At 41.8% G+C, this 12,359-nt stretch overlaps 1 protein-coding gene across 1 annotated transcript; it reads right to left on the bottom strand.

Annotated features, from left to right (window-relative positions):
- Nucleotides 1–719: 719 nt before the first annotated feature.
- Nucleotides 720–1,513, bottom strand: LOC141629408 (uncharacterized). The gene is made up of 2 exons (XM_074442418.1): nt 1,260–1,513; nt 720–1,185 (listed from the first exon to the last, which is right to left on the bottom strand). Exons 1-2 carry the CDS (start codon nt 1,511–1,513, stop codon nt 720–722), a joined length of 720 nt encoding a protein of 239 aa, XP_074298519.1.
- Nucleotides 1,514–12,359: the final 10,846 nt, after the last annotated feature.

Here is a 12,359-nt window from a genome sequence, read left to right as displayed (position 1 = left end):
TAGTTGAAGAATTGTTTCCCATTGTCAGTTGTGATACGCTGAGGTACACCATATCTATAGATGATCTGGGTTCGAATGAAGTCCACAACATTTTCTTTCTTGACTTTCCGGAGTGTGATGGCTTCTACCCATTTTGAGAAGTAGTCAGTGCCAACGAGAATATACTCATGTCCATTTGAGGCCTTTGGAGTAAGAGGTCCCACAAAATCAAGTCCCCAAGCTCCAAAGGGCCATGAAGAAACAGTGGTGTGCAACGGATCTGGCGGTTGGTGTTTGAAGTTTGCGTAGAACTGACAAAGTTCACATTTTTTCGCGAAGTCCATACAATCTTGCACCATGGTTGGCCAGTAATACCCCATTCTCTTTACACGATCATGAAGTTTAGACCCAGATTGATGAGCGCCACAAATGCCAGAGTGATCTTCATGCATTGCTTCAACAGTTTCGTCCTTGCTTTGACACCTCAACCATTGGCCTGAGAAAGAACGTCTGTAAAGAGTCCCTTTATAGTGAATGAACTTTGGAGCACGTCGACGTATTTCTACCTTGCGTCTAGGATCATCAGGTATTTTTTGGTGGTCCAAGAAATCAATGATAGGTTGGCGCCAGTCATCCTCATCAGCTTTATAGACACAAATCATATTAGTTGCATCTATGTTTTCTTCCGCTTCAAGCAAAGATACTGCCCAACGGTTGCAAACTGGGACTTGTATAGACTCTTATGCCCCTAGTGCCAAAGTGGCTGCAAGATTAGCAAGCGCGTCAGCCAACTTATTGGCACTCCTTGGTACATGACCAACATGGATGTCGTCAAGTTGATTCAGCAGTTGTAATGTCCGTTGATGGTAGGGAATCAAGTCTTCCTTTTTCACTTCATATTCACCAAGGACTTGGTTGACCACCAGCTTTGAGTCTGCATATATGTCCATATCCCTGACACCTATTTCGATCGCCATTTGAAGGCTGAGTATGAGAGTTTGGTATTCTGCCATATTATTTGTGCACAACTGAGTGAGTGTAAAGACATATGGCATGAGATGATTTTGTGGAGTTACGAATACAACTCCATCTCCATCTCCATCTTGCCTTGCAGCACCATCAAAGTACATTTGCCATGGAGGTAGGACGTCCACGTAGAAAATTTCTTCTCCCGGGAGGTCATCTGAAATTTCCACTCTGCTGGCACTGGATGATCAGCAAAGAAGTTGGCGATAGCTTAAGCTTTCACAGCCTTTTGAGGCACGAACACCAAGTCTTACTGCTTAAGTAACACTGCCCATTTCGCAAGTCTTCCAGACAAGACTGGTCTTGAGAGTATGTACATGATTGGATCAGCTTTTGAGACCACGTGTATGGTATGCGCCTGCATGTAGTACCTCAACTTCTGGACGGCGAACATCAAAGCAAGACATATCTTCTCTATGGGCAAGTAATTCAACTCAGCTCCAACTAAGGTACGACTCAAGTAATAGAGTGCTCTCTCCTTGCGGTCTTCAATTTCTTGAGCACACATTGCGCCCAGCAAGCGTTCTTGTGCTGCGATGTAGAGGACAAGTGGCTTTCCTGGAATTGGTGCCCCCGGCACTGGTGCACTGGCTAAGTACCTCTTGATGCTATCAAAAGCATTTTTTCATTTTTCATCCCATTGAAATGGAGCATCCTTTTTCATAAGATGGCTGAACGGCTGGCAACGCCCGGCTAAGTTAGAGATGAACCTTCGAATGTATGCCAAACGTCCTTGCAATCCGCGCAACTCTTTCAACGTCTTTGGTTCCAACATTTCGTTGATGGCTTTTGTTTTAGCAGGATTTTCCCTGAATGGGTCCGGCTTAATTAAAGAATAATTTGGGTATCTAGTTCTATAAGTTTGGAATATTGTAAATGAATAACAAGGAAAGACTAATTATAAAGAATAATGTTTATATTATTTAGATAAGCTGAATAAAATTTGTTTAAGTAATTGGATACTCGGAAAATAATGAAAGATAAATAGTGAAGTAGTTCAACATTGATGAATAATGAATACCATTACCAATGTCAAATTACAATATTTATAGTCATACAAATATAAACGTTGTATTGATCTCCAACGTCCTTCTCTTTTGTCGGAGTTGTTACCGGATTAATAGGGCACATTCCCTATTAATTCGGTTGACTCCTTCTCTTCTGATTATTCTTCAACTCTTTCTCCTCTTGCACGTCTAGGTTCATGGGTGATATAGTCTCATAGTTAGACTTGGTCTTCCTTGTGAATAGGACATGAACATTTATCTTTATATAACCGTTTTTCTTTGCTCTTGACTTAATCGCCTGCTTAGGTGTCTTTGCCAGGCTATTCCGTGCTTACCATCAGGCCTTCCTTCAGGGATTAAGTAGCCTATTCATCCTGTAATACTCTTCATCTACCAAATAATGGTTAGATTTGTCCGGTCTCTGTTTGCCTTAATCAGCCTTGTAAGGTCAGGCTAGGTTAGAGTCAGACCAAGCTAAACTGGGCCTAACAATTGCCCCTTGACATTTTGCCGTCTTTGGATCGGGCCAGGGGTGAGATGTCAACTTTACCGGGTTAAACAATAAAAAGAATTATATATGCTCAATGACTCTTAGACTCCTAGTTACCGTTAAACACTATAACGGCTAATTTGTATGATGTCATGCTGACAGTTTTGTGTTTTCTAGGGTTTTTGCACCGTTATCCTCCTTCTATAAATACGGTATTTGGGATGAGATTGTTCTTCACCGAATTTCTTCCACTTTTCTTGCTAAACTTTCTCTAAAATTCTCCCCTATTTCCCAGGAGTTTCATTCTGCTAACTTATAAAATAAAGTTCCGTCACAATAAACTAAATAGCAAAGGATATGGGAGCCAAAAGCGTCCCGCACCTCGAAAGCGCTCTTGAACACGAACCCAAAGACGTCCGGGAGGAGGAGGTGATGGAAGTTGATCCTCTCCGCTCGTCTTTGCGACTTTTAAATATCAGGATTCTATTTTTACTGCCCTTCAATCTCTGGATCCTTACTTTCCTGAAGAAAACTTATTGAAAACAAACTATGATAGGGTTTTAAGGGAGAAGAAAATTATTCCTGATTCGACCGAGGTATGGATTCACGAGTCTTGTCGATCGAGCTAACCGGGTGTCACCTGGTTGGTTTGTATTTTTGAATGGGCATTCAAAGCGGTACGTAAGTTACCTTTTACTCCTTTGATGATTGACACCATTCGTGCTATGGAAGTATCACCTTTTCAAATTATGCCCATGGTTTGGAAACTTGTTCATTCCATTGAAAATTTATGTGCTAAACACAACCTTGTAATTACTATTAATGATATCAAGGCAATATATCATATGAAAAATCTTGTTGACGGTCGTTTTAATTTGAGAATCAAGTCGAAAATGTCTCCATTAATTACTAACCTGGACTCTGGAGATGATAAAAGCTGGGCAAAGACTTTCATGTTTGTCGGACGAGAGCACTGGGGTCGGGCTTTGATTACGAGATATCCCCCTCTAGAAAGTGGTAGGTTTCCTGTACTGTTAATTTGCAATTTATATTGAAAGAAAGTAGGATATATAAGTTTTACCTGTATATTTTTGTTTCTGTAATGTTTGTAGCTCCGGATTGGAACCATGATCCTCTTGATGAGGAGGCTGTTGCAAGGATAGACGCTTTCCTTTCTATTCCGGAGGAAGAGAGGACTGGCTGCCCGATCAGGGGGAATTTTGCCCCGGTATATGAAGACCAAGGTGAGTGGGGTCGAGTACCCAAAGGCAAGCCTAGCTCCACGCTCTTTCTGTATGTTTTCTATATGTCTTTATGTTAATTCTTTGTCTTCTTATCGCTTTTTATCTCGATATTTATGTATACTCTTTATATATCCGATTCGGGTCTTCGCAAAAGATTTAAAGGTGGGGTGGCTAGGATTCTTTGAGCAGGTCCAAGAGCCAGGAGGCTAGTGGGAGTGACAAGATGCTTGATATTTTGGTTTCTGATGTCCAGCCTCCCCAAGAACCGCCCAGGCTAGTATCACCAGAGGTCGTTCAGGCTTCTAAGAGGAGAAGGGAAGATGTTATTCCTGAAGAAGAAGAGGGAGAGAAAGAGCCTATTCAGGCTCAACCAATCAGGAGTATCAGGCAAGTGTCTGCTAGGATTGACGATATGGATGCTGCCCGTGCACGGATAGATGAATTCTCTTCAAAAATGGGCGGCCAGCATTTTTATGCTAATACCCTTGAGTCGTCTACTAAAGTGGTTTCTATTCTGACTTCTCTTGTGACAAAGGCTGCTGAACTTGCTTCTCAGGCTAAGGAGGTTAGTTGTAAAGGGATGTTTTAATTGTTCAAGTGTTCTTTGTGTTGCTTTATATTGGGCTGATTAATTTTGTATCTTGTAAGGATTGGATGTCGGGTTGGCTACTGCTTGTCAGTTCAGGGATGCCCAGGCCAGGGTTTCTACTCTGGAAGAAAAATTGGATAAGGTTAACCGTGAGCTGCACACATCCAGGGGTAATGAAGTAGTACTTCAATCTCAGCTGGCGATAGCTAGAGAGGCATCCAGGGGTACTATAGTTTGTGAGGTGGCTGCAAAAAATGTTGAGAAGGCTGTCAGGCAAGAGTTAGAGGCTGTAAGGGAGGAGTTGGCTGCTGAGAAGCAGGCTATGCAAGATCAGCCGAGGAAAAATGAAGAGCTTGGTGCTGAGAAGGAACTAGTGGAGGCGTGGCTTGCTGATGCTGCTCAGTACTTCTTTGGGAAAGGCCGGGTTGATGCTATGAGGGATCCGGATTCTGATCGGGCTAATTGGGACCCGGGCCGTGATGAGGCAGCTTTGGACGCCCAGTATCCTGATTTGGCCAATATAGGTCAAGAAAATGAAGCGGATTCTCCTCCTTCCAAGGGGAAATCTGGTGATCAGGAAATGGTGGATGGTTGTGAGTCGGTTACTGGTGAGAAACCTACTTAGTTTGGAGTTTTTTTCTTTTTGTTTTAGCCCATCCAGGGGGGGTGTTCCTGGAATGAATATTTAGGTATTTTTTGGCTCATCCAGGGGAAATGTCCTTGGAATGGATAATTAGGTTTGTGGCAAGGCCAGCTATTTTGGGTAAATAAATATTTGGTCTTTGTTGGTTCCTTTTTGTGTTTTGATAAGGCACTTTTGTAGTATTGGATGTCTTACTGGATCTGGCCAGTTATTCGACTGGATCGGGCCAGTTTCTTATGCTAGATCTGGCCAGTTTATTGTGTTATGGGTGGGGTTGTTGCCTGTCTGGAGGGCTTATGTCCCCTGCCTGTCTGGAGGGCTTATGACCCATCTATGTTATACAATCCAGGAATAGATTTTCCAGGTTTGTATGTTAAGTTGAGCTCAGTATTTTAAGGCCTGTTTTTGCAACTGAAAGTTGGGTATCAGTTGGATATTGGTGGGGGTGGCCCCCAATCTTTAAGATTTGTTTTAAGTAAAGTGCAGTATATAAAACAAGTATTGAAGATTCTACATGGTAAAAAGAAATATGAGAATATTGACAAGTACTTGGGCACATCATGGGAGAAATTATATAAGGCATTTATTCATATAATGGCAAGTATCATACATGTAGTTTCATATCAAGCCAGGCAAGAAATGACAAGGTGAAAATTATACCTGGACTGGGAGATATATTTTATATGTGAAATAGTTTTAAGTGTGCAATATTCCAAGCTCTTGGGATCATTTCGCCGTCCAGGGTTTGTAACCTATAAGGTCCCCCGGTCGACTATTGAGTCAATCGGTAGGGACCTTCCAGGTTAGGGCCAATTTGCCAGCATTTTTTCTTTTGTGTTTTGGAAGACTTTCCGAGGACCAGATCTCCTACCCTGAATACCCTGGCTTTGACCGTCTTGTTGTAGCTTTTTGCAACTCTTTGCGATATCTTTGCCAATCTAATCTTTGTTGCATCTCTTAGCTCTTCTGTTAAGTCAGGTTGTCCTCCATTAGAGGTATATTGCTTGTTATTGTGTTCAGGCTGCATCTGGCTGATGGAATGTCGACCTCAGCCGGGATTCCGCTTCACATCCAGAGACCAAGGAGTAGGGGTTTCGCTTTGTGGATGTTTTAGGCGTGGTTCTATCGGCCCGGAGGACCGGGGAGCTCTTGACCCATCTGCCTTTCCTTCTTTCTAGCTTCTTCTTTATACGGTGATTACTACTTTGTTCTTGGATTACGCCGACCGTTAGCTTTTGGATATCTGGCGTGGAGGTTACCAGGTTGATGTTCCATTGAGCACGGAAAGGCTTTTGTTCTTTTTCCCACAATTGCGTGCCATTGTCACATACTATTTCGGAGGATGCCATATCTACATATGATGTTGTGTTTGATGAATGCTATGACATCCTTTTCCTTGACTTGCCTGTATGAATCAGCTTCTATCCACTTGGAGAAGTAATCAGTCATTGCTATCATGAAAACTTTTTGTCCGGGTGCTTGAGGTAGTTTCCCTACTATATCCATGCCCCACTTCATAAATGGCCAGGGTGCGGATATGGAATGTAGTTCCTCTGATGGCTTATGGATATATGGTCCGTGAATCTGACAAGCTTTACATTTAGAGCTAAATTCCAGGCAATCGGCCCTCAAGGTGGCCAATAATAACCTGTTTTGAGTACTTTGCTTGCCAGGCTTCTTCCACCTTTATGATTTCCACAGTATCCTTCATGGATTTCGGATAATATCTGCTCGACTTCTTGTGGCTCCAGGCATCGAGGTATGGCCCACTGCGATTTCTTAAAAAGCACGTTGTTAATAATAGTATATGAAGCGGCTTTTATTTTTAGTGCTCTGGCATCTTGCTTATTTAGGGGGAGGATTCCTGTTGTAGTGATCATAGTAAGGTTTTGTCAAGAATTGGCAACGTAAATTGGGAAACTTTCATCTTGTTTATTTATTGCAGGTTCTAATAAATGTACGATGGGTATTTTGTCGAAGTCAAGGGGACTGAAGTTGGATCCTAGGTCGGCTAAGGCGTCGGCTTTGAGTATTCAAGTCCACAGGAATTTGGTCAATATTAAAATTGCGGAATTTTGATTTTAAAATTTGAACAATTTCCAAATAAAGCATCATTTTTGAGTCTTTTGCAGTATATATTCCGTTTACTTGGCTGGAAATAAGAAGGAATCAGTACGTACCTTTAGGTTTTGTACACCAAGGTCAATACATACCTTTAATCCAGCTACTAGGGCTTCATATTCTGCCTCATTGTTGGTAGCTTCAAATGCACAGCTTATACCCTGTACTATCTTATCCGCCTGTGGCAATTTTAGTACTACCCCCACGCCTGTGCCCCTCATATTGGCTGCACCATCGACAAATAAGGTCCATTCTAAGTCTGTTTGGTTGCTGGTCAGTTTATTTATTTATTTTATTAGGTCGGGTTCTAGGGTTGGACTAAAATCAGCCACAAAGTCTGCTAGTACTTGTGATTTAATTGCTGTCCTTGGCTCAAATGTTATGTTGTATGTGCTCATTTGGGTGACCATTTGCACATTCGTCAGGACAATTCGGCTTCCTAAGTACGGACTTGATAGGAAGATTGGTTGAGACTATTATAGGGTGGCTTTCAAAGTATGGTCTTAATTTTGTGCAACTCATAATTAAAGCTAAAACATATTTTTCAAGCGAGGCCATACGATCTCTGCATCCGATGTAGACTTTTACTTACGTAATAGACGGGTGTTGTTGTTAAATGCGCTTCTTTGACCAAGACTGCACCTGACAAGCGGTTTCTGTGGTAGCAAGGTATCTTTGTCGGGGTTCATCTTTGATTTGGTTTTGCCAAAGAACGGAGGAGAGGATAGATATGTTTCGAGGTCTTCAAAGGCGACTGATGATCGGGGTCCATTGAAAGTCCTTGTTCTTCCTTAGTAGATTATAGAATGATTTTCACCTCTCTGACGATCTTGAAATGAACTTTGTTCAGGGCTGCTATTCTTCGTCGGCTTTTGTATGTCTTTGACCGTCTTTGGTGGTTTTAGCTCCAGGATAGCTTTGATCTGTTGGTGTGGCTTCTATTCCTCTTTTTGTAACCATATAGCCCAAGAATTTGCTCTTTGAGACTCCAAAATGGCATTTTTGTGGGTTGAGCTTCATATTTAATTTCTCCAGTATTTGAAAGGCCACTTCCAAGTCTTTGACGTGGTCTTCTGCCTTTTTTGACTTGACTACCATGTCATCTATGTAGACTTCCATGGTATCTCCTATTTGGTCTTTGAACATCATGTTGACTAGCCTTTGATAGGTTGCACCTGCATTCTTTAATCCAAAGGGCATATCAGTATAACAATATATACCTCTTTCGAGTAATGAAATTTGTGCTTTCTCGATCTGCGGGGTGCATCTTTATTTGATTGAATCCATTTGGAGGCATCCATGAATGTTAACATTTCGTGGCTGCGGTGGCATCCACCATTGCATCGATGTGTGGCGGGGAAATGGATCTTTTGGGCAGGCTTTGTTTAGGTCGGTGTAGTCTACACAGACTCTCCATTTGCCATTTTTCTTTTAGACGACTACTACGTTTGCAAGCCAGTCAGGGTACATTACTTCCCTGATCATTCCCATGTCCAGTAGCTTGTCGACTTCTTGGTTGATGATTTCATGCCTTTCTGCAGTAAATTTTCTTCTCTTTTCTTTGTACGACGGGCTTAAAGGATTTGTCAATATTCAATTTATGAGTTATAATATCAGCATCTATACCAGTCATATCAAAATGTGACCAAGCAAAACAAGACATTTTAGTTTTGAGAAAGCTGACCAAATTGGGTCTGACCGAAGTCAGTGCATCGACCCTACAAGTACTTTCTGTCGGGAATTCTGAGTCCAACATGACCTCTCTGTTTCCATCCGTGATTGTGCAATATACTCTTCCCTGACAGGTGACTTTAATTGCTAAGCAAGGACTTACGACTTTGAGTGTTTCAAAGCTGAGTGTAACATTCTGAGCCGTCCTCTGTTCTCCCCGATGGTGGTTATCCCCATTCGGTTGGTATCTTCACACATTGATGGTATGTTGATGGGATTGCTTTGACATTGTGGATCCATGGTCTGCCCAGGATTACATTATATGAGGATAGGCAATCCATTACTCCAAATCTTTCATACGAAGCCACGCCTTCCACATAGGTTGGCAGGCTGATTTCTTCTAGGGTGTTCTTTGTTTCTCATTGAATCCAACCAGGACTGTTTGGATTTCTTGATGATCTTTCCTTCATCTATCTTCATAGCTTTGACGACGTCAAGCATCACCAGATTGATTGAACTTCCTCCGTCTATCAGGATTCTTGATACCTTAGCTGTGCCAATTTGCATGGTGATTACCAAGCTGTCATGGTGTAGATCCGATATTCCCTGCAGGTCCGAGTCATCAAAAGTAATAGCATGCAATGACTTGGACCTTGAAGGGGGCTGAAGTCTGGATTCCCTGGATATTCTTTTGGCAGCTGAGCTGGTCAGACCAAAGATTTCTGATCCTCCATTTATGAACTTAACTTCATAGATGGGGGGAGAAGGAGGAGGATCTCTGCCGTTCCCTGAATCTCTCTTGTTTTGTCTTTCATCTTTGTTCTTTGGCTGCTGGATTAAGTCCTTCAAAAAGCCTTTCTTTAGGAGATATGCCACTTGTTTCCTGAGTTGGATGCATTCTTCTTTGGTGTGCCCGATGTCCTGATGGAAGTCACACCATCTTGTTGGGTCTTTCCTAGGGTTGTCGGATTTCTTGGGCCATCTGACTGTATCTCCCAGGCTTTCCAGGCGTTTGATTAATCCTGCAGTATTAATAGAGAAGTTATATTCAGGAATAGTTGGAAGGCTAGAGAGGTTACCTTTGTGTTCTTGTGCCATGTTGACTTTAGATCGTTCAGGCCTGGAATAGGGTGCTGATCTGGGGTTGCCTCCTTTTTGGTAGGAGATTTTCCTGTTAGTGTGTCCATAGCCTTGCTTTCCTCCGGATGAGTTCATCCTGAAATTGAGATCTTCTTCCAATCTGACATGCTCTAAGGCGATGGATTGAACAGTGGCAAAGGTTGGGCATGCTTTCTTGGTTAAGTCTGCATAGATGTCACTATCAGCGAGGACTCCTTGCTGAAGGCTTCTACCTTTGTCTCTTCATCACACTGGGAATGGCCACCTTCTCTTTGACAAATCTTGCCATGAATTCTTTGAGAGATTCTTGGGAAGTTGCTTTACCCTGAATAGTTCTTTGGGTCTCTTGGTCATATCTCTGCTTGCGAATTGTTGATTGAAAGCATTGATCAATTCTGCAAAATTCTTGATACCTCCATTTGGGAGATTAATGAACCATTGCAATCTTTGCTCCGGTGGGGTTGTACCAAAGCCTTTACACATGCGGACTGCCTGAGTTCTTTGGGTATTGAGGCGGCTAGCATTTTTGTTTGAATAGAGCAACGTGATTTTGTGAATCATAGGTTCCATCATAAGTTCTCATGGATGGGACGGTGAATTTCTTGGGGAGATCAATCTTTGCAATTTTCATCGCAAAAGGCGAGTCAACAAATTTGTCAATTTCTACTTGACCACGGGGTTTGGCACTCTGGTATATTTTCTATTTTGTTGTGGAGTTTTTGAATTTCCTAAAGCATAGCCATCATTATTGCTGCTTCAGTTTTGTTTGTTTCATCATTGGGAGTGGTCCGGGTACCAGATAAGGTATCCTTCTCCGGAGTTCCAAAATTGGAAAAGTTAATGTTTTTTATAATGGATGAGAATGGGGTTCCTGGCTCAAATCTGGCCTTGGAACCTGAAGCCTGATTTTCCAATTTCTTTTTGGTCGGACTCAGATTCCTTAAGCCCTCACGATTTTACCTTCGTCACCTTGGGTGCCTTCTCTTGGATTGTCTCCAATTCCTTGATCTTGGCCAGGGCAGCCGCTAGTTGTTGTTCTAGGGTTAGTTCCACCATTTTTGTGTGTGAATATTAAATGGAAAATGGTAAAAGGAATTTTTAGATTAAAGAACTAGATGCCCCACGGTAGGCGCCAATTGTTTTAGCAGGATTTTCCCTGAATGGGTCCGGCTTGATTAAAGAATAATTTGGGTATCTAGTTCTATAAGTTTGAATATTGTAAATGAATAACAAGGAAAGACTAAGTATAAAGAATAATGTTTATATTATTTAGATAAGCTGAATACAAATTTGTTTAAGTAATTGGATACTCGGAAAATAATGAAAGATAAATAGTGAAGTAGTTCAACACTGATGAATAATGAATACCATTACCAATGTCAAATTACAATATTTATAGTCATACAAATATGAACGTTGTATTGATCTCCAACGTCCTTCTCTTTTGTCGGAGTTGTTACCGGATTAATAGGGCACATTCCCTATTAATTCGGTTGACTCGTTCTCTTCTGATTATTCTTCAACTCTTTCTCCTCTTGCACGTCTAGGTTCATGGGTGATATAGTCTCATAGTTAGACTTAGTCTTCCTTGTGAATAGGACATGAACATTTATCTTTATATAACCGTTTTGTTGCTCTTCAGCTTAATCCGGCCTACTTAGGTGTGCTGCCAGGCTATTTCGTGCTTACCATCAGGCCTTCCTTCTGGGATTAAGTAGCCTATTCATCCTATAATACTCTTCATCTACCAAATAATGGTTAGATTTCTCCGGTCTCTGTTTGCCTTAATCAGCCTTGTAAGGTCAGGCTAGGTTAGAGTCAGACCAGGCTAAACTGGGCCTAACAGCTTTGATTTTTGTTTGGTCAATTTCAATGCCTCTATGCCTGACCACAAACCCCAAGAACTTCCCAGATGTGACACCAAATGCACACTTGAGTGGATTAATCTTGAGTTGACATTTTCTAAGTCTCTCAAAGACGGTTTGAAGGTCTTTGATATGTTCTTCTCTTTTCTTTGATTTGACAAACACGTCATCAACATAGCACTCTATTGTTTTATGCAGCATGTCATCAAAGATCTTTTGCATTGCGCGTTGATACATAGCGCCAGCATTCTTCAATCCAAACGGCATGACCGTGTAGCAGAAGATCCCTTTTGGGGTTCGAAAACTCGTTGCTTCTTGATCTTCAGGTGCCATATGTATTTGATTGTAACCAGCAGTACAATCCATGAATGAGAGGGCTTCATGACCAATGGTTGCGTCAATCATCAACTTTGTGACTGGCAAAGGGAAGTCATCCTTCGGACATGCATCATTAAGGTCTCTGAAGTCGACACATATGCGCAATTGTCCATTCTTCTTTCTGACTGGGACAATGTTTGCTATACAGGTAGAATATTTGACTTCTCGAATGAAACCTGCTTCTATGAGTTTGTTGACTTCCTTTTCAATTTCAGGTACAAGCTCCG

This window comes from Silene latifolia, chromosome Y (genome assembly GCF_048544455.1).
Source record: "Silene latifolia isolate original U9 population chromosome Y, ASM4854445v1, whole genome shotgun sequence".
NCBI classification, from domain to species: Eukaryota; Viridiplantae; Streptophyta; class Magnoliopsida; order Caryophyllales; family Caryophyllaceae; genus Silene; species Silene latifolia.
Note: the sequence above shows the minus strand (reverse complement) of the source record. Positions and strands in the feature narration are given on the sequence as shown.

Excerpts from the sequence above, each read along its gene's own strand:
- LOC141629408 (XM_074442418.1), bottom strand. The coding sequence starts at position 1,513 with ATGTGTGCTCAAGAAATTGAAGACCGCAAGGAGAGAGCACTCTATTAC. Across the intron at positions 1,186-1,259 it reads TGGGCAGTGTTACTTAAGCA|TGCCAGCAGAGTGGAAATTT; the intron begins GTAAGACTTGGT and ends CTGATCATCCAG.